This window comes from Equus caballus, chromosome 12 (genome assembly GCF_041296265.1).
Source record: "Equus caballus isolate H_3958 breed thoroughbred chromosome 12, TB-T2T, whole genome shotgun sequence".
Classification (NCBI taxonomy): domain Eukaryota; kingdom Metazoa; phylum Chordata; class Mammalia; order Perissodactyla; family Equidae; genus Equus; species Equus caballus.
Window position 1 is genome coordinate 15,062,797 of NC_091695.1, and position 22,440 is coordinate 15,085,236.

General features: G+C 35.8%; 1 protein-coding gene and 1 pseudogene across 1 annotated transcript; both read left to right on the forward strand.

Annotated features, from left to right (window-relative positions):
* Positions 1-4,039: 4,039 nt before the first annotated feature.
* LOC138916595 (olfactory receptor 4A15-like) lies at positions 4,040-17,608 on the forward strand. Its single transcript, XM_070229526.1, has 4 exons — positions 4,040-8,291; positions 15,037-15,152; positions 16,210-16,302; positions 17,284-17,608. The coding sequence occupies exon 1, from the start codon at positions 5,943-5,945 to the stop codon at positions 6,894-6,896; it is 954 nt and encodes a 317-aa protein (XP_070085627.1). The 5' UTR covers positions 4,040-5,942; the 3' UTR covers positions 6,897-8,291; positions 15,037-15,152; positions 16,210-16,302; positions 17,284-17,608.
* On the forward strand, positions 17,593-20,834 carry LOC138916604 (olfactory receptor 4C6-like; annotated as a pseudogene).
* Positions 20,835-22,440: the final 1,606 nt, after the last annotated feature.

Sequence of the window (22,440 nt, forward strand, 5' to 3'; positions counted from 1 at the left end):
GTGTTCCTGGAGCAGCCTGCACACAGCTTTTGGGAGACAGAGTGGGCAAAAATGACCTACCCTCCAGATATCAGGATCTGTGCTCTGATCACTGCTGTTTCTGATCACAAAGGTGCAGACAAAGAGATGGTGGCCATTGTTGTTGCATCTCCTCTCATTGCTAAAAGCTCTTACTTCTATGGTTGAAGTGAGTTCCATGGTGTTTAAAGGGGATGATGCCTTTTTCTCTCCTTCATTTTTCTCTTTTTCCTTTTTGAGCAGGATATCAAAGAATAGGACATTCAAAAGTAACTGCATATACTAGGGAAATTAGAAAGTCACCATGCATACCCAGGGGAAGGATGAGGCTCAGAAAAGACCTGGGAAGACCTTAAGTGTACACCTCAGGCTGATCCTTGGCATGGAGACAGCCTACAACAATAAAAAACAAAACAAAACAGTAACAATGGCAACTAAACCAAAAGAAAACCAGTAATCAGCAAATCTGGGCAACGGAGGAGAATCTGTTTTCCAGAGTTACCACATTGTTAGATTCAGATGTCTAGTTTTCAACATAAAATCACAAAGCATATGAATAAATGGGAAAGTGTGGCCCATTCAAATGAAAAAAAATCAGCAGAAATTGTCCTTAAAAAGACCTAATGACTGACAAAAACTTTAACACCGCTAATCTTAAAGAAACTCAAGGAGTAACAGAAGATAGGGCAAAAGTCAAGAAAACCACGTATCAATAAAATGGAAATACCAATAAAGAGATAGACAACCTCTATATCAATAAACCTCAATAAAGAGATCACATGTTTTTAGAGCACGGGTAGAGAGATTCAGATTTAAGGACCTGCCATTGTTATATAAAAGATATGTGAGTATCAAGTGTCAAATATTTCTGGACTTAGCTTTTATGTTTTTTTCTTATATTACTTTATAACAGTCTCTTTCTAATTATACATCCTAATTACTTGTTTCTATATTTGTTTTTTAAGAAATATTGGGGATTTTTTGTGCAAAACTTCTGAGTTGGAAGATTTTATGTGGATGTTATCTTGTCTGAGTGAATTGAAACTTTTTGTAAATTGATTAGCAACAATCTTGTGCCATTTTCATTAAACGTATCTGCCATATACAAAGAATTAAGCTTTTTACTTCATTCCAGTGCCCTCTTGGATTTGAGAATTTTAAATATAAACTGATTAATTGAAAATAAAGTGTTCTTGTTCATGCAATCTTTTGTCTTTGCTATTATTAAGTGACTTGTTCTTTCCTGTTAGATTGCTATTTTTTCACTTAATTCCCCTAGAGTGATTGGCCAGGAGAAGCCTCTGAAAATACAGAATGCACTGGAAGGATTATGTAGAAGGTCTCAGTTCTCTAGAGCATGATTCCTCAGTGAATTTAATTTTGAACAGTCAGCCTTGGGGACAAACTGTTCGAACAACTCAGTGAAGTGATTTATTTTTCGTTGTTGATTAACCCAGTCACATCTTCCTTTGCCTAGGGGAAGATTTCTCTTCGGGTATTAATACTACTATCAAGCTGTAAAATAAAAGCTATTACCTTACTAGACATGAACTACATTAAAACTGTCATATGAACGCTCAAAAAATATCTAAAACAAAGCTCATTTCTTTGATTATCCAGCTTCCTGCAATATTGACCAAAAATGCTATTAAAGATTTGTTCCACTAATTTGATCAGTTAAACTTAATAATTAGGTTTTAAACTTGGTTCTTGATACATATTCTCAACCACAGCTTTCAAATTTGGTGATTCATCAGTCACATCAACGTATATTCTTGATGCCAACTCTGGATAATTTCATAATCCAAACTGTAAAGTGTTTATGAAAGTTGAAGAAGATGGTCATACTTTACGTGGTCATAAAGAGATATATCCATGTGTGAGAAAGCATTTACAGTTGGGTAACTGCGTGTACCCTGATCTTTCTCTGCAGTCACACCTGGATTGATGTGGTGGCAGTCCTGACTTATCTTCATCAAACTAAATCGTCATCTTCCAGGACCAGAGATAGAATTTCAGAAACTTGGATTTAGAACAAGTGACAGAAGAGAAAATAAAAAACACAGGTAACATATTCACACAAACTCTTCACTGCTATGAGCATAGGGCAAAGTAGACTTAGTTGGAATGAACTATGCATCGTTCTTGAGAAGCAGGTTTTGTCTTTGACCCAAAATGTTTTAAGCCAGAAGCTCCTGGCATAAAGTAGCACATGTATTGTCTGTATTTTATAGAATACTATTGGAATAATCACAATGGAAATATTTTTCTCCAGTATTTTGTGTTCCAGTTGTTTAAATGTATACTGAAATACAGAGAATGCAGAGCAGAGCAGAGCATATAACATACAACATACAATATAACATGGCACAGATATGTTTTTCAAAATAGCTTTTTTAGATTGCTTTATATAATCTAGAGAATCTAACACTTATTTGTTTTGAATCTCAGTATTTTGAAGATAATAGTAATGACTACTATAGTTGTTTAATAAATCATTACCTTGTGTCTGGTATCTTTAAGTGTTCTGGTTATGTATAGATGTTTTATTTCTGTTGGTAATTTTTTTATTGTGGTAAAATATACGTAACACATTTTTGTGCATCGATCACCACTATCCATCTCCAGAATTTTTCATTGACCCAAACTGACAATGCACCCATTAAACAGTAACTCCCATTTGCTCCTCCCCCGAACCCCTGGTAACTACTCTTGTATTTCTGTCTCTCTGAATATGACTATTCTAGGTGACTCATAAAAGAGATCACCCTTTTGTGATCTCTTTCCCTTTTGTGTCTGGCTTATTACACTTACAACAATGTCTTCAAGGTTCATCCATGTTGTAGCATGTATCATAATTTACTTCCTTTATAAGGCTGAATAATTTATTTTATTATATTTTCTTATTATATTCTTCTGAGGCTCAAATTCCAAACCAGAAGTTAGAATCTGAATTCCCAAAAAGTGCACTGTGCAGACATCCCGCCCAACTGTGCAAAATTACAAAACAAAACTGACAAAGACTATCTATGAGATAGGCAGTCTACTCTCTCTGATTGTTGTTTTTCTGTGTTTGTCCTTAAAGTCTATTCAACCACATTCAGGTTTTAGAGGTAGTATTTTTCCTTTACTATGAAGAAATTGACTTGGAAAATGATATTTCTTTCTTTTAAAAAAATCAAATGAACTGATTAAGTGTTTATTAAGACCTCAAAACTTTTACTGCACCATTTTTTATGGTCATTGTTCAATCATTTTTAAAAAAGGTGTTGCTTACAGGGGAAACAGGTTTTACTATACAGACAGTTAAATAGAAACCTCTTTAGGCATTGTGATCATATGTTTCAAAAGGATCTGGACTAAAACTCAAAATATCAGAATCTATAATTTCCAATATCTTGTTGATTAAAAGTATTTCCCAGTATTTTAAACCTAGCAAACCATATAAGTGGTTTTTATTTATGCCTTATGTTGTTGAATTTGGCATAGTGTGCATCCACTTAATTTATCTTAATTGTCATTGTGGGATACTTACAAGGGATTTACATTTTTTCAGGATTCTTTAATGATTTATTGTTTCTCACTGAATATGTTAAGAAATTTGAACAATCTCATGAATGTTTGAATCAGATATATTTATTTTTTATAAAATATAATATTGGTAAAGTATAGAGATTTGCATCATGGCAAGTCAAATTAACAATTTTCAATAGTTTAGAGTAATAAGTTCATAAGAACATTTTTAATAGTCAAATATTTATTAATCACTTAAAATATATTAGACACACTCATAGATTCTGGAGATACAATCATTAATAAGGTATGTTTTCTATCCTGGCAGACCCAACAGATGATAGTGGAAAACACAGCTATAGACAAATAAGTGTTGTAAAGACTCAACAGGTCAGGGGCTTAAACCCTCCTAGTGGAAGCTATCTTTTGAATGCTTAGACTACTCCTATAAATTATGACTATTTACTTTCCACTGTAAATGCAGTTTAGCTTCATATTTGTGAGTGAAGATATTTAATTATGTATATATGCAATGACCTGCCAGAAACCCTGAAGGTGGAACTCCTTGTTTAGGCAGCTGATCTCATCTACTGATATATCTTAAAGCTTAGAATTTTGTTTACTCATTTTTCTTTGATTTGGAAGTACAGGATTCGGAAAGGCAAGTCCTGGTACTGATGCTGAGTTATCCCTTGGGCCACCTCCTGATTGATAGCCCAGGAAATCTGAAATTTCCTCTTCACCCAAATCATTCAAACCCCCCAAACCAAACTGTTTACCAATTTCAAAGCAAGTTTCATTCAACCTACTGTCCTTGCTGGTTGCTATCTATCTTTTGTCTATTCTCTCTTATTTTCTCTCATCTACACTTATATTCTCTTTCTGATGCTTGGGTACAAATTTGCCTAGAAGCACAAAGGATAGAATAATCTCTTGCTCTTCACAAATGATCATCTGCAAATGTGGGCTCTGAAACAGAGCACAATTAAAATAATTCTGCCTTACAAATAAAACTGACTCTGGATCATTCCCGAAAGGCCTGACAAATACTGTATTTTCCTCAAGTGAGAATGAATACCTTGTATTCAACACGGACTCAGATAACCAGAACCAATTATATGAACAAAATAACTAGTCTCATACGTTATTAATAATCAAACAACCTTTGACACATGCTAATTCACCCTGATTGACATAAAGAGGATCTACCAACAAAAGTGTTATTGTGTCATTTAGGATAAAAGTTTCAATGACAAAAATTCAGAAACATACATCTGGAAAGATCGTAGCATTTCCAATAAGAATATAAGTTGGGATGTGACTTTTCCCAAGATGACTGAGCAAAATCAAGTAATACTTCTGGATTTTCATATAGAATTCTTTCTACTACACCATGATTCTGCCTAAAATCTTTATTTTGGCCTTCTGAATTGAGCTATGGTTAGCAATAATTAATTCCAAGCAATGTTGGAAAGTAAGGAAAATGTCTAGCACCCAACCCATTCATTTTGATTAGTATTATCCATTTTTTCCTTCAATAACCTAGGTAGTAATAAATGTTAATTCAGTTTGTGTATGTATCCCTGTGTGTGCATGCGCATGTGTATGTATTTTCAAACAAAGCATTGCTTTCATTGGACTTTCTTGGCTGGAGAGAATTTAACACATTTATCTCTGCTCAATTGCTTTCTTATGAGAGTTGATATTCAGTTTAATGAAATAAAATTCAATAAGCATATAACGAGCACTCATGATATGACTTGTTTTTATTTTTTATTGTGGTGAGTGACTTATTCCTTGAGTCGTGATGCTTATAGTAGAGTAATTCAGAAAGGCAGTTATCAAAACTTCAGATGTACATCGGAAAGCTATATAATGTTATTATCCAATTTTAGTGCAATAAAAAATAAAAATTAAAAGAAAACTGCAGGTTTAATTTTATGCTCCATGCACTAGGTATTACTTTACATAAATATATAAATAAAGTTATTAGAGATGAGATTGTTTTCATGGAGGATCTCAGGATTCCAAAAAGCATTCAGGAAAAATGAAATGATAAATAATGTCAAAAATGCCGTCTTTATGAGAGAGATTCTGGAGGAAGTAGCTTTCTTGCTGTTTAGTAGATCATCTCACAGACACGCCCACTCGCAAATAACTTCCGGTTAGAATACTGAAGTCTCATCATTGTTATTGAAACAAGAAATTTGTGAAAAGGAATGGAGTAATTGTGGAAGGAGAATCCAAACTCTCATTTTCTAAATAGTTACTCTGTGTGAGGCCTTGTGGAGCAAACATTTTTGAGTAAGGCATCACATTTTTGATATAAAGCTTGTGATCTTCTCAAATTCATTATTGGCCCTTTTTCTTACAGCCTTTGACAGCTGAGTTCAACACCTTCAGAAGAACACATGGAAAATAGGCACAATGGGACTGAGTTTGTCCTCCTGGGACTCACACAGACCCCTGAGGGGCAAAAAGTTCTATTTGTTGCATTCTTACTTATCTACATTGTGACCCTAGTGGCCAATCTCCTCATCATTGTGACCATTATGGCCAGCCAGTCACTGGGTGCCCCCATGTACTTTTTTCTGGCTTATTTATCATTTATTGATGCTGTCTATTCTACTGTCATTGCTCGCAAAATGATTGTAGACTTGCTTTATGAGAAGAAGACTATTTCCTTCCGGGCTTGTATGACTCAAGTCTTTATAGAACACTTATTTGCTGGTGCTGAAGTCATTCTTCTGGTGGTGATGGCCTATGACCGATATGTAGCTATCTGTGAACCTCTTCATTATTTGATCATCATGAATCAGCGTGTTTGCATTGTCATGCTGCTGGTGGCCTGGACTGGAGGCTTTCTGCACTCATTGGTTCAATTTCTCTTTATTTATCAGCTCCCTTTCTGTGGCCCCAATGTCATTGACAACTTCGTGTGTGATGTGTATCCCTTATTGAAACTTGCTTGCACCAATACCTACCTCACTGGACTTTCTATGATAGCTAATGGAGGGGCAATTTGCACTATCATCTTCTTCATTCTCCTAGTTTCCTATGGGGTCATATTATACTCTCTTAAGACTCATGGTTTGGAAGAGAAATGCAAAGCCCTCTACACCTGTGCATCCCATATGACTGTGGTCATTTTATTCTTTGTTCCCTGTGTCTTTCTGTATGCAAGGCCAAATTCCACTTTTCCCATTGATAAATCCATGACTGTGGTTTTCAGTGTCATACCTCCCATGTTGAACCCCTTAATCTACACCCTGAGAAATGCAGAAATGAAAAATGCCATCAGAAAACTTTGGAGCAAAAATGTGACTTTAGTTGAGAGAGGGCTGTTTCCCTCCCGCAGAACGTAATATTCATTCTTTCACAGAAGAATGGAATACTTTCACTACCAGTGATTATATTTAAAAATAATTTCCTTTGGGTTATTTAGCTTATTCATTCTGAAAGAGTCATATAAGTTAATCTTATCTAAGTGGAATATGTTATAGCCCTTAGAGAGCAAGAGAATTGCATAGGTTTAATCTCATATAGATAACTAATATATATAGGTGACTGGGTGTTTTAGCTTACGCACAGCTGTCTCAAATTCATAAGAACTAGAACCTTTTCCCACAAAGTCTAAGCTTGGAAGATGATGTAAACTGCACTTAATATATTAAAAATGATCAAGTTTACAATTGCTGGTGAGAATTAAACATTTCAGTACAATCTGGATTAAATGATGTGGTTCATTTTGACTGTCAGATAGCAGATGAGAGTAAGCCAGGAGTAAGGAGAGGGTAAAATATTGAGTAAATACTGTTTCTACTCTAAGACAAAAGGGAAGATTTGAAGAGGGAAACTAAGGCCAATGATTGTGTCTTAGGCGTGACAGCAAGTGCTCAGTGGAGTGATGAGAAGATTGATGAAACACAAATTATAAATTGTCAACAGCAAACTTGGAAGGTGTAAGAACTGAAGGAGGAAATGTAAGGCAGTCTGACATTCTCAGTAGACGGAATCTTCTGGTTTGTGAATAATTTTAAGGAATGTTAAGACGTCCCTTTTTATTCATTATCAAGAATCTCTCATGAGGTCCAACTGCCATCTGAATTTTTCTGATACTTAAAACAACATATAAGGACGTAAGTATATTTAGTCCAAAAAATTAACAGGATAAATAATATTTGGGTCTGTTGTATAATGATGCTTTGGGTTATACGGACTTTTAATTCAGTGAAAATATTAGGCATTAAGTGAGGAGAGTGAGCTAACTCTTATTGAAGGCCAACCATGAGGCATACATTTTGATAGGTTATTTACATGCTTTGATTATCTTAGTGTAGCAACAAGTTTTATTAGTCTTTACTCCATTTTGGACAAGAAGAAAATAAGACTCAATGAAGTTAAGCAACAGTATCAAGTCTTTTAGACTCTGTCATCTCTACTCTTCCTACTTCTCAATACTCCTTGCTAGGATGATGTGAAAATATCAAAACACAGAACTGATCATTGGCTGCATTGTCAGGATTGCTCTTGAGGCATCCTTCCCTTATTATGGGGGGCCCTTTCTTCCCTTCGGCTGTCCCTTGACCTCCCCTTCCCAGGTTACTTGCATTCTCCTAATTCCTCAGGTGTCAGAAAAAAGCCATCTGATGATCTCATTTCCACAGATGTAGTTCACTTCATGGGCATCATGAAAAGTGGGATGAAATGAGCTCAAGAAATAAAAGTCAAATTGTTGAATTTCAAAGAAAGTGACACAGGTGAGAGACAAGTTTGGAGAAAGAATAAGCAACTCAATCACTGAGGAGACTAATACTCTGGGCAGGAGGGTAGCACTTTGAAGAGCTAAATGTTGTTTCTATAGGATTTTTCCCATTGTTATGCCATAGTGTTAATATTTATTACTTGAAAAATGGCTCCATTTTCATTTAAGTGTAGGAAATTTTGACTTATTTCATTTATACAAAAACTATTGTTCAATGCCTATAGTGTACCAGAGAGTTCTGGGAGCTGTTGAATACCACAAACAAGGGCTATGTTTGTGTGCAACTTAAATTCAAGTGAGGCATAGATGGATAATAAACAAGATAATGAATAAATAAAAAATGTAATTGTGTTAGTAGTGTTTGCTGAAAAACGTTTTATTAAGAGGGTGATGCAGAAGAGAATTGGATATAGATTTGTGTAGTTGTTTAAAGTACAGCTAGAATTTTAGTCAGACCCAAGATTAAAAAAACACAGTTTCCTCCCTTTCTTTTTGTAAGTGAATTACTCTAACATATACATTTGCAATGGGGATGGTATCTCTCCCAAGTAAAATGGTAAGTAAAATGGTAGGTAAAAATGAGTTCTTGGGAGATGAAAATATCTTACTGTTTTTACATATAAAGCATAGATATACATAAAATACATAAATACTATGTCTGTGGTGTTAAGATTTTTGGGAGGTCATTAGGGTAACAGAATGTCAAAAAGGAGCCTTAGGTGGGCAATAATGAAAATGAGAAAAAGATTGAAGAGCCCTTCTTAACCCACAGTTAGGTAAGAACATGGAGCAGTTTTAGAATGTTAGTAAAGATAATCTAAGTGCAGAGGTTCGCCTGTCACCTCTGAGGATCATATTTAGTAAAACTGAGAGCCTCTTCCTTCTCAGGAGGCTTCCCAGGGTGTATGGTCAAATATGTTAATGAACCAGTTGTAATCTGTGAAGTACACTGTAAATGTAGGATATTGATATTTTTTACTATTGAAGGTGGAAAAAGAATAAAGACTCTAACCTCAAATGTTTCTAAATTGAAAACATGTCATTTGGGAGTACAAATTGTTATGGAATGAGATGGAACTCAGTCCTTATTTTTTCTTGCTGAGATACATTTTTTTAACCCTTAATAATGCCAACTAGGGGCCGGCGCTATGACCTAGTGGTTAAGTTCCATGCACTCTGCTTCAGCAGCCCAGCGTGGGTTCCTGGGCATGGACCTGTGTACACCATTCATCAGCGACCATGGTGTGGTAGCAACTTACACACAAAATAGAAGATTGGCAACAGATGTTAGTGCAGGCCAAATCTTCCTCAGCAAAAAATAAATAATTAATGTCAACTGTCCTTCACTTAGATGTGACACAATTTTAATCGTCTTAAAAGATGAAAGAGCACCAGATTAGGTGATAGAAAAATTTGGTCTTAGTACTTTCTAGCTGGCTAAGAATAAATCCTGTTGACTTTCCTTCATTTATATTATCAGACAGATGGATCATTGTATGGCCATTCTGTTATTGAAGAAGAGATCTTGGTTGTGGAGCAAATAATTGAATTGTTAATACCATGATCTGGTTTTGTGCTTGTGGAACATCAGCTTGGCCTGGCTCCAGTGAAGTTCAGCCCCTGGGAAAAGTGGATCATTGCAGGGGTGGGTGGGAATTCACTGGAATGGTGATTAGCTCCTCAGTCAGTAGAGACACAGCCTCAAAAGGATGCAGTTGGAATGATGCAAGTCTGCACATTTTGAAATTCTGTGCCATCTGGAAATGGCACTCTGTCCTCTTTTAGACTATGTCTATTGCCTGAAAGGTCACATCCTGTTAATGATGTTTCTTCTAAGATGTGGATTGGAAGCTGTTTACCAATTAAGCTCAATGTGCAGACAAATGGAAGACACAGTTCCGTGAATGATTTTGCAAACAGCTTAGCTGGCTGTCTTTTTTCGGCAACTTTTTCTATTGAGATGAAATTTAAATTCCTCCACCAACCACAAGGGTTGTTTTCTACTTGCCTTTAAACCCTTAGAGCAGCTGTTTTAAAACTTTCTTTAAAATCATTAGAAACTGTGATCCTATCAAAATAGCTTTCCATTTAGTGATTGGATGCTTTGTTCCAGTGTAGATCTTACTTGCCTCTGCACTGGGATGTGCTGCTTTAACACTCTAATGTCAGATTCCTAGCTCTTTTGTAGACAAGAGTTTCTTTGAGTACATCCTGAATGGGGCAGACCCGTGGTGACCCTGACATGACCTTAGAAATTTTACTCGCACAATGTCCCCCTTCTAAGCATTGGGTCCGTCAGGTAACTGGCTTTTGGACATTGTAAAGATGACATCAGACCGAGTTTTGGAGGTGACTTTAAAAACTTACGTGAGAATTAAATGTTTTTATTAATTTGAACTATTTTGAAATCATTGAAATAGTTGAATCATCTATATACACAGACAATTATGTTATACTTAAAATGTGTCAGAGGTTTACCTGTTCTATCTATATACACAAATTGCAGACTTGGCTTGGAGAGCTTTGAGCAATCAAAATTTTTATCTTGGTTTATTTGAACTTCTTTTGGCAAATTATCAAATCTTAAGTGTCTGCCTTTTGGTCTGTATCCAGTTGATGAGATTAGCAAATAAAACTGTATTTGTGTTTCAGAGATGAGCTTTTAGGAAGGGAAGGAATGGGATTAACTGGATGTGTCTAGGGTGGTTTTAGATGTTTTTGTTTCCCTTCTTTCATGCAACTCTTTCTTAGTGTGTGTATATATATGCATCTGTATATTATACACGTATATTATATCTATATATGTTTCTACTTTCCTCTTGTACCAATTTCCTCTAATCTTTATTTTTCTACTAATCACCTTTGAGAATTAACCTATCTGATGTTTTTCTTTCTGTTTTAATTCTTTGATGATACATTAAATTTCTGACTTTAATTTTTAATGTAAAGATGAATTGGACTTTAAAAATGTATTTCTCTATCTATATGAAAGCACACACATTTATTTGTGAGCAGCTCTGACAACAAGGGTGGTTTTGGTGTTGATGCTGAGGGTGATACTGATGATTTGTCCAGGGATGGGGTGGTGAAATCAAGAAAGCTTTCAGGGATTAAGACCCTCCCTCCAAAAGCATTCCAAAAAATTAATTTTTGTATCTACAATGGTATAGTAATTTTCACCCTATAAAAGTGCTGCTGTAGATAATACCATCTTCACCCATCTCTCAAGGAAAGCAAAATGAATTAGGAAGATTTCCCAACAGCAAAAGTCATTTTAAAGCCTTTAATTAGAGAAATGTTTTATTCATGGTGTATATGCCCAGGACACAGATCTGTGTCTGAGGAACACAGGGCCACTGATTATTCATTGAAAAATGATGACTCAGGGCCAACCCTGGCAGCCTAGTGCTAAGTTTGGCAAGCTCTGCTCTGCTTTGGTGTCCCAGGTTCCGTTCCTGGGCATGGACCTTAACCACTCTGTTAGCAGTCATGCTGTCCTGGTGGCCCACAGACTAAAAAGTAGAGGAAGATTGCCAGAGATGTTAGCTCAGGGTGAATCTTCCTCAGCAAAACAAACAAACAAACAAACAAACAACTCAAAGGTGCTTACTAAACACGTTGCTACCACTTCTTGTTATCTGTGACTTTATTGAAGAAATTATTTTGCTCCATAAGAAATTAAGACACAAGAAACACATATCAGCTGTAAAGTCAGCTTCTTGGATTCAGATCCAGGCTCTATCACTTACTAACTGTATAGCCTTAAACAAATTAATTATTCTATTTTTTCCAGCATCTAAATATAGCCAGATGTAAGGATTAAATGAGAAAACATGTATAAAGTACTAACAAAATGTCTGGTACAAAAATTATGTATTGTCATTAGTTAAATAAGGATATCTGTGTATAAACTATATATCTCTATATAGATATTACATTGTATTTAATTTAGCTCCATATGGATACCAATAATATGTTTATTGTTTAAGTCATCAATGAAATTCTAGGAATTTCATTGGATTCTAGGAATTCTAGGATTGAATGAACACAAATTAAGGGGAGATACAATTTTTCATCTAGCACTTGCTTAATATAATCAAGATTGATAATATTTAATGTTAGTAAAGCTATGGGGAAAATTGCTCTTTAAGACACTATTGATTGGAATAAGAGATGGGTCAGGATTTTGAAAGCAGTGTCATAGAATCGATTAAAGTGAAACAGATGCATAACTTTTGACGTGGTGATAACATAGATTTCCCCAGCAGAAATATTCAAACCTGGAATTAAAGATGTCTATAAGGGATGTTCGCTGCAGTATTGTGTGTTAGGCAGAATATTAGAAATAACGTAAATTTCAAGCAAAAATGGACTCGTTAAAGGAATTATGGTGTAACCATTAAAATGGAATAATATGTAGCAATTAAAGTGAAGGAAAATTCACAAATACTGAGAAATAATGCCCATACCAATTATTCAAGTATAGTATATTTTATATACGTTTATCTAGAGTAAAACACACAAATGACTGTAACAATTACAGTATACTTACACACAAATGCACATCTGAAGAGCACGCACTAGATTGTTAATAGACGTTGAATGAGTGCTTGTGGTTGGGAGTGGTCCTGATTTTAAACTTTCTATCACTCTATCTATCTATATAAAATATTTTCCAAAGATCAGCTTTTACTTCTATAACTTATAAAAATAAATAAATAATTTTTATTTAAACTATTCTACTTTAGGATATGACTGCAGTCTGTTTTAGAAAATGGTTTTGGATGATTTTTCCTTTAATGTCATTTCAAAAACTTACATCCTGACTAATGTTGAGGAGTCATTAGGCTGATTTCCTGCTAGCCAATTGAGCATTTAATGGAAGCAGGTGTAAACACGTTTGTTGAAAATCCAAAGGCAGAGGACCTATTTTAAAATAGTTTGTGGTCAGTATCAATCTCCTAATCCTAGGAAAAGATATGGGGATGCTGATCTAAGCCCTTTACAATTATAAGCTCATGTAATCTTTACAACAACTCTTTGGGATTGGTAACATTACTTTGCCATTTTACAGAGAATGAAACTGAGGCACAGAGAGGTTGTCTGGCATGTTATAGGAACTCAGAAGGAATAGCTACCTGTAGTGTAGAAAGTCAGGGGTTTTACATGGTTTCTGTAGCCTTATAGCTGTTACTACTTATTCCCAGTTGAACTGTTTAGCTAGGCACACCTACTCAAGGCACCTCATACCTAGGGATAGTAGGGGTGTGTGTGACTAAGTTTTATGGAACACCCAGAGTATGCTAAGAATCATAATATCTAGTAAACATTTAAACTATAATTTAAGTTAATACTTTTGTCATATTTTAATGTTTATAAGTTTATAATGTTGTTTAAATATTAAAATTTTAACTATATTAAAGCATACTGTTGTCCTTCTTGTTCACTTTCTAAACTATGTTTACAAATTTAGAATTTTCTAAATTCTCATGTCAAGCACTAGCTCCTTTCATCTTCTTTGAAACCTATAGATCATACTGATATTTTCCCTTCTGGACTTATATGCACAGGCATTGTTTCATGAGTGTTCATAATCTCTCTCTCTCTTTACGGATAAGGTATTTCCTTGTATCCTTTGGAGTAACGGATATGCTATTGAATGATAAATATGCACTATCTGGAAATAATTAGGTGATTGCAAAAATGTCATTCCTCACTTCCTTTATATGAATGGTCTTTTGAGTGATGGTATTTCACAGGAACGCTGGAAAGAAAAAGACATTATTACAAAGAAGATCTGATGGCAGTGATTCGATACTGAACTGGAAGTCCAAGGCGTGTTTCAGTTCTTGGGTTTGGCTATAGAAAGTCTGGGAGTAGAAATGGCAAAGGTGAAAGATAGTAAACGGGATATTTGAGCTGCATGCTAAAGAAATAGCAGCGAGGCTCTGACAATGATGCTCTCATTTCTGGAGGCAGGGACTGCCACCAGCATTGCTGGCACCCATGGTTCAACGTACTATTTTTTGGATGAATTCAATTTCATTGATTTAATTAAATTTAATTAAATGACTAGTGTGTACACAGTACAGCATTAAGAATGGGTAGAAAGAGAATAAATTAGCTCATCCACATAAGGACATAAAGCCAACATAAAATTAAAAACACATTATCTAAGAAGATAATTGAATTACTGCTGATATGCAACCTAGAAAGCTTATGTAGCAAATATCCAAGATGATGGTTGTGATGGGGACAATCGGGAGGAAGTGAGGCATGAAGGACGAGTGGTAATGGATTTGTTGATAACACACGCCATAGGCAGAGACAGGAGGAAATCAGGGGCTAATAGAAATGGAAATTAATCATGATGAATATTTGAATAACGTTTTGAATATTTAGTGCTCCCTAAACATTCTCATGCCTGTTACTTCCTTTGATTCCCATGGAAGTGTTGTAAGCCAGGGCATAAACTTCTTAGAGGGGTTGTAGAGCGTAGTGGTTAGTAGCCTGTGCTATGAACTTGACCACATACCCACCAAAGGGCTTTGAGCAGTTGCACAAGTTTTCTAAGCCTTATCCACTGCCGTGGAAAATAAGGATAATACTAGTTCCTGCCTCATACAGCTTTTGTGAGAATTAAAAGAGAAAATCATGAAGCTCTTACCACAGTACCCTTGAATAATAACTACTTGAGACCTACTGACTTTAATTGCTGTTGCGTTGTTTTATTTTTTCAGGATCGAAGGTTATGTATTCAGTCAATGGCCTGACTGGGGTAGAGGACTAAATCTGCTCATTCTGAACCCATGAACTTTCCCACTGTCCTAAAGAGACTGAGACGTGTATTCTGGTGGTAAGAGGTGGACTTGACTGCAGTGGGAGGGAGACATACAAAATGATGAAGTTGATTACATGGGGGAGAGTCTTGAACATCAGATTGAGAAGTTGAGATGCGTACTAGTTGTCTAAATAGATTTGTGATGAATCCATAGATTTTAAGACAGAAGAGGCATTATTTTCTTTCCTACTGCCTTTTGTTTTAAAATACCCTAAGTCATGAGGTGGCTCAAAGGAAATTTTGCTTGGAAGTGTAAACATTTCATGCAGGTAAGAACCATGTTGCTGTGTTTGAAAGGGACAGAGTCCCTGCGATGGCTCCTTTGAAACCCTAGTTTTCCACTCATCTACCACAACTGTCTCATTCTCCAGATGAGGAAACTAAGACCCAGAGTAGTGAGCAAATTAACAACATATCCTAGGAGTTAGAGGGACAACCTGGAACAAAGCCCAGTTATCTTGCTTTCCAAGAATGTGTTCCTTCTACTTCATTAGGGCTACTAAACAACTTTTGAAGTCCTTGGACTGGAGATAGGAGAGGTTGTTGTTAGTCTATATTTTAGATTTGCACAGAGTGTCTTGGCAGCTGTATACTTTGTTTAATAAGAGGGATAATTCTAACAATAGGTCTGAGTATTTAGAGCAGTCTTAGAGAGCATGTAGTTTATATCCCCACTTAAAGCAGTAGTCGCTAACGTATTCCCACCAAGTGCCGGATAGACTCTGCTTAAGAACCTATGCTACTGAAGCAGTTCTTTTACCACATCATTTGGCTGTAGGAACAACTGTAATTAGCTAGTATAGGGCACTGTTCACTTCTTCAGTGGTACAGTGCAATGGTTAAGAATTTGTGTTTCACAATGAGATTATGTGGATTTGTAATGCTCAATCATTTTAGGTGAGATGTTTAATGTCTCCATGTCTTAGTTTCCTCATCTTCAAGACAGGATTTGTGATAGTACATATCTCAAGTGATATGAAAAATAAATGCAATAATGCATGCCACATACATAGCTCCTTTCTGGGACACAGTGTAAAAAAGTTGTTTTATTGATATTTTTATTATTCATTAGAATATGTTGTTTCGTCTGGAGGCACCCCTTCACAAGGAAAAGTGGAAGGAATGATTTATACTGATTCAGGCTCATGAGCAGAGATGGTGTCAGGTAAATCGGATCTGCGTCTTCCTGGAGCAGAGAAAGATACTTAAGGTTTTATTTTCTTTAATCACCATATCTGGAAAATTATTAGAATCTTGGAAACTTAATTAATGATTGTAGCTTCTGGTTTGGGGATTGTATTTTATATATGTACGTATATATATATATATATATATACACATATAATTAGAACACACGCTCTATTGTGGAATTGTCAATTTTATTGTAGAACTGTTTAGTGAAGTGAGCACAGAAAACATAAATCTATTTCACTGGATTGTTATGAAAATGAAACTATATCATGAATCACAGTATCTCTTCCATGTTGAGAACTTGATATTATCATCAGAGAAGCAATATAGCTTGTTACTGGTATTGATTTTGAATCATGAAAAGCTGCATTTGATTTGGCTTCAATGTTTACTAGTTGTGGGAACTTGGTGTCATTGTTTCAACCCTCTAAGCTTCGGTATCTTATCTCTAAAGTGAAGAGAATGTCTCATAGGATAATCTGTTGGCTGAGACATAGTAGGGAGTCACTGAATATTAGCAATATATAATAATAATAATCCAATCTGAGAAGAAAGAAACATAGATGGAAAGAGTATAGTTATTAATAAGTGGAGAGCCTTGGGTTATGACATATCTCTTCTACTAGCACAGTCCAATGTTCAATAAGTATATGGAATAAATGACTAAGAATTTGCATGAAATGTTCCAAGTTCTTAGTTCTTGGGTGTGTCAAGTGATAAGTGGAAGTCAGCTTCCTAGCTTGAGTCTTCCAAAAAGCAGAGGCTGATAGAAGGGCTTGTATGTAGGTAGTTTATTTGGGGAAACGGAATGGAGGCAGTGAATGAGGAGAGTGAAACACGAAGGAAAGAAAGTTAATCCAAGATTCTGTTAAGCTTGTTACCATTTATCCACCGGCTTATATCTATCAATGATCCAGGGTGTCCTTAAACTGTGTTAATTCCTTCATCTTTCCAGGTGTGTGTGTGCACCAGAATGATGAAGCAGAGTCTTCTAAGCATCTCAAGCAGCACATACCAGGACAGACAGCAAGAGATACGCTGAGGAGAGAAGGTGTTGTTGGGGGGATAAGTAGGAAAAAGCTGTTGTCAGGCTATAATTGTCAGCAGCTGGCTGCTGTATCAATAGCGAGAGAAAAAAGTAAGTCAAGAGGGTGTGAGATAGAGTGCAAAAATGTCCAATACACTCAGTGATTACTAGTTCAAAACACTATTACTTTGTAGATTTTCCAGTGCAGAGCAATGTGCTTACATCAGCCCACAGTAAATGGAGAATCCAAACAGTGTGACTGAATTCATTCTTTTGGACATCGCAAAGAATCCTGTCCTGCTGAAAATACTCTCTGCTGTGTTTCTAATCATGTATGTGTCCACAGTTTTAGGAAACCTACTCACTGTGGTAACCATGATCACAAATCAGATCACCTTTGTATCTTTTCCTTACTCCCTTGTCCCTAATGGATGCCACCTACTTTTCTATTGTCACCCTCAAGATGACTGTGGACTCCCTCTCTGAGAGCACTATCATCACCCTCAAAGGCTGCATGGCCCAGCTCTTTGCAGAGCATTTCTTTGGTGGTCTGGGGATCATCCTTCTCATTGTCATGGCCTACAATCATATGTGGCCACCTGTAAGCCCCTGCACTGCATAACCATCTTGAGCCCTTGAGTGTGTTGCCTGTTGCTGGAAGGGGCCTCACTGGGGGAACCATGCATGCAACAATACAGCTTTTCTTCATGTATCAAATAACTTTCTGTGGCTCCGATGTCATTGATTACTTTATGTGTGATTTGTTTCCATTGTTGAAACTCGCCTGCATGGACCTCCACAACCTGGGCCTCTTAGTCATCTTCAACACTGGCGTGATGTGTGTGACCTTATCCTCTTCCTTATCTTCTTATCCTCATTGCCTCTTACATGGTGATCCTCTGCTCTCTGAAGTCTTAGAGCTCTGAAGGGCAGCATAAGGCTCTCTCTGCCTGTGTCTCCCACCTTACAGTGGTTGTTTTATTCTTTACCATGTATTTTCTTGTACCTAACTCCTGTGGCCATTTACTCCATAGACAGGCGATAGCTGTGTTCTTTACCATTGTCACATCCATGTTAAATCCCTTGATCTATACCTTGAGGAATACACAGGTGAAAAATGCCATGAGGAAACTGTGGGTGAAACAGGGGACCCTGGATGGTCACTAGCTTACATGCTAAGAACAAATCTTTCCTACAAGGACATTGAGGTCTTTCTCTCCCCATTCAGTGCAATCCACTGGGCACACAGCAGTCAAGGGCATGTTCTAAGCATGCACATCACATTAAGATACCACAATCAAGTTGTTGCTTACCTCCTCAGGACATTTTGTACTCCATCTCTTTTCTCACATGAGTCTGGCCACTCCCTCTCTCTCTATTTTTTAACCTGTCTTTTGAATAATTCAAGCCTTTCCCAGTTTAGGGCTTTTGGTCTTATTCTGATCACTGCTGAAATTCTTTTTTGAATATTTTGCTTGGTTGGCTCCATCTCATTTTTTCCATCTTCAGATCAACCCCCACCTCCTTAGTCAAGTCTTCCCTGATTAATTTCTTTAATCATTCACCTCTGTTATTCTCTAGCTCTTCAGCTCATTGTATCCTTAATATCAATTATCACAAACTATACTTTAAAAAATTTTTTCTTGACTTTTATCTTCTCTGTTTTCCCTGCATGATTATAATCCCTGTAAGGGCAGGGATTATGTTTCTTCAGTCATGCTGTGGGTAGAACACTGCCAGCCAACTACTAGCTGGCTAATAAATATTATTGAATGAATATAAGTCTAAAAGAGACTTTTTGGGGATATTTTCAATTTTGTAGGTTGGGTAAGAAGTAGGGAAGGATAAATAATTATAAAATTAGAATTTTCCTGCTGTCAAATTTCCTTTTGGAAGCTAGTACAATCTTAGATTAGTAATTTGCTATTCAACATGGAGGCCACCACTTTACCAAAATTGTCCACTACCTTTTTCCATCCTTTTGAGAAGCAGAATAAGAATTCATCATGCTGGAGTCAAGAAACTTCAGAATCTGGTGTCTGTATCTTGAATATATCTATTCTTTATGAAAAAAAAGTGCAATTCAATGGATCTATTTTTTTAAACTATGGGAGAATGATTCTTGCTGTTACATTCTAAATTTGGGTTTCTAAATCTAAAGGATATTTATTTTCTCCCAGATCTTTCTTTGGTTGTCGATAGAGAGACACTAATGCCTTCTAAACTGCCTCCCTTGACTAAGTATATGGGAAAGCTAAGGTCATAGCATGATTCAGTATTCTGTTATGGTTTTCTTGGAAAAATATGATATATATCAATACAATAATTGCCATATTAGTTACAGTATTTCAAACAATATTTAAATAAAGATTTTTATTTTTAAATTCAAACTGCATATATGGAATAGATATCTAGCATCGATTACCACCAACCATTTTTAATTAGGTTAATTTATTTATTGAAATGTATTTGCAGAATTTTACAAAGTCTCAGATACTCTTTTAGGATCTGAGTATAAAGCGATGGATGAGACAATGTGTTTCCTTTCTGTCCTTGAGCTTGTGTTCTAGCGCAGGAGATGAACAGCATATACAAATGAAAGTAAAGTCATAGAGTGATAAGCGAATCTCAAAAAATTGTAATGGAGTGCTGTATGTGTGAGTGGGTAACTCTACTTGGGTGGATCTGGGGGCTTTTCTAAGTGATGATTTCTAAACCAAGATTGGAATGATGAGGTAGAACCATTCTTTAGCATTACAGTGGGAAGAACAATTAAGACAAAAGAGAAAACCTTGTGCAGAAACTCTATGGTAGGAACTAATGTAAAGTAAGATCAGGGTAATCAGTGCACAGTGGACTACAGGGAATGTGGTCCAAGCAGAGATGTGAAAGATAAGCAGGGTCCTGATCAGGGAATGCTATTATTTTTTAACTCTCAAGCTCAGAAGAGCACGGATGTCAAAATGACTCTATTTGTATAATAATTAAAAATCAAATCCTTCATGAGGTTACAGATGACACAGCAATTTGGCATCAAAAATCTTTGCACAGAGCTTCCATTTAACTTTTTCCTACATCACTGCCAGCTTACAACATCTTAAAATTAAATTTCTGGATTCACTTTACAATTATTCACCTTATTTCACTTCAAAGAAGAAGAAAATGCCTGTGACAGTGTAATAATGTTGATCTCTGTAAGAGCCTTGTAATGATCATTTTCTATTTTAATTATAGAATGAAAGAACTGAAAGTATCATAATGAGATCTATAAATTTAAGTATTTGTAATCTTTTTGAAAATTTTCCTAGTATCAAAGCAGGTCTAGAAGCTATGCCTTCTATTACATTGATAAGAACTATTCTGAACTTTCACACTGAAATTATTACCTATCAGTTAGATTCCACAAACTTCTCCTCTTGTCTGTTCTATAGGTCCCCTAAATTAATTCAAATTTAATAACTTACTCATTGCATGTTACTCAGCAGCTCAATGCCTTTTTATTCAACAGTCTGACTTCTAATCATATCTTGATCTGACTCCTTTTTAAAATTTAAAAACAAAATTAATTACTTTATTGATGTCATATTGGCTTATAACATTGTGTAATTTCAGGAGTATGTTGTTCTAAATCAGTTTCTGTATAGACTGCACCAATATTCTAGTTTTATCCATCACTATGGATATGTGCCCTTTTACCCTGCCCAACCCTCTTCCCTCTTCTGGTAACCACTAATCTGTTCTCCTTGTCCATGTGCTTATCTTCCACATATGAGTGAAATCATGTGGTGACTATCTTTCTGTCTGGCTTATTTCGCTTAGCATAATACCCTCAATGTTCATCCATGTTGTTGCAAATGGCACAATTTTGTCTTTTTTATGACTGAGTAGTATTCCAATGTATATATATGTATGTATGTATATATATATACATACATATATATACATACACACACTACAACTTCTTTATCCATTCACCCATTGATAGACACTTGGGTTGCTTCCACATCTTGGCTACTGTGAGTAATGCTGCAATGAACATAGGGGTGCATAAATCTCTTTGAATTGTTGATTTCATATTCTTTGGATAAATACCCAGTAGTGGGATAGCTGGATTATATAGGTGCCCACTCTTGACACTCTTATTCAAGATAGTAATGGAAGTTTTGGACAGAGCCTTTAGGCAAGAAAAAGAAATAAAAGGGATCTGAATTACAAAGGAAGAAGTGAAACTCTCACTGTTTGCAAATTACATTATTCTAAATACAAAGAACATTAATGAATCCACCAGAAAACCATTAGAAATAATCAATAACTACAGCAAAGTTGCAGGGTACAAAATCAACATACAAAAATCAGCTGCATTTCTATATACCAATAATGAACTAACAGAAAGGGAAATCAAGAATATAATCCCATTTACAATTACAACAAAAAGAGTAAAGTATCTAGGAATACATTTAGCCAAGGAGGTGAAGACCTATACAGTGAAAATGATAAGACGTTATTGAAAGAAGTCAAAGGAGACACAGAGAAATGGAAAGATATTCCATGCCCATGGAAGAATTAACATAATTAAAATGTCCGTATTTCCTAAAGCAATCTACAGATTCAATGCAATCCCAGTCAGAATGCCAGTGACATTCTTCGTGGAAATACAACAAAGAATCCTAAAATGTATATGGAACAACAAAAGACTCTGAATAGCCAAAGCAATCCTGAGAAAAAAAGAACAAATCTGCAAGTATTAAAATCTCTGACTTCGAAATATTCTATAAAGCTATAGTAATCAAAACAGCAAGTTACTGGCACAAAAACAGACACAGAGATCAATGGAACAAAATTGAGAGCCCAGAAATAGACCCACACATCTATGGATAACTAATGTTTGACAAGGGAGCCAAGAACATACAATGGAGAAAAGAAAGTCTCTTCAATAAATGGTGTTAAGAAAACTGGACAGCCACATGCAAAACAATGAAAATAGACCATTATCTTACACCATACACAAAAATGAACTCAAAATGGCTTAAAGACTTGAATGTAAGACCTGAAACCTTGAAACTTCTAGAAGAAAACATAGGCAGT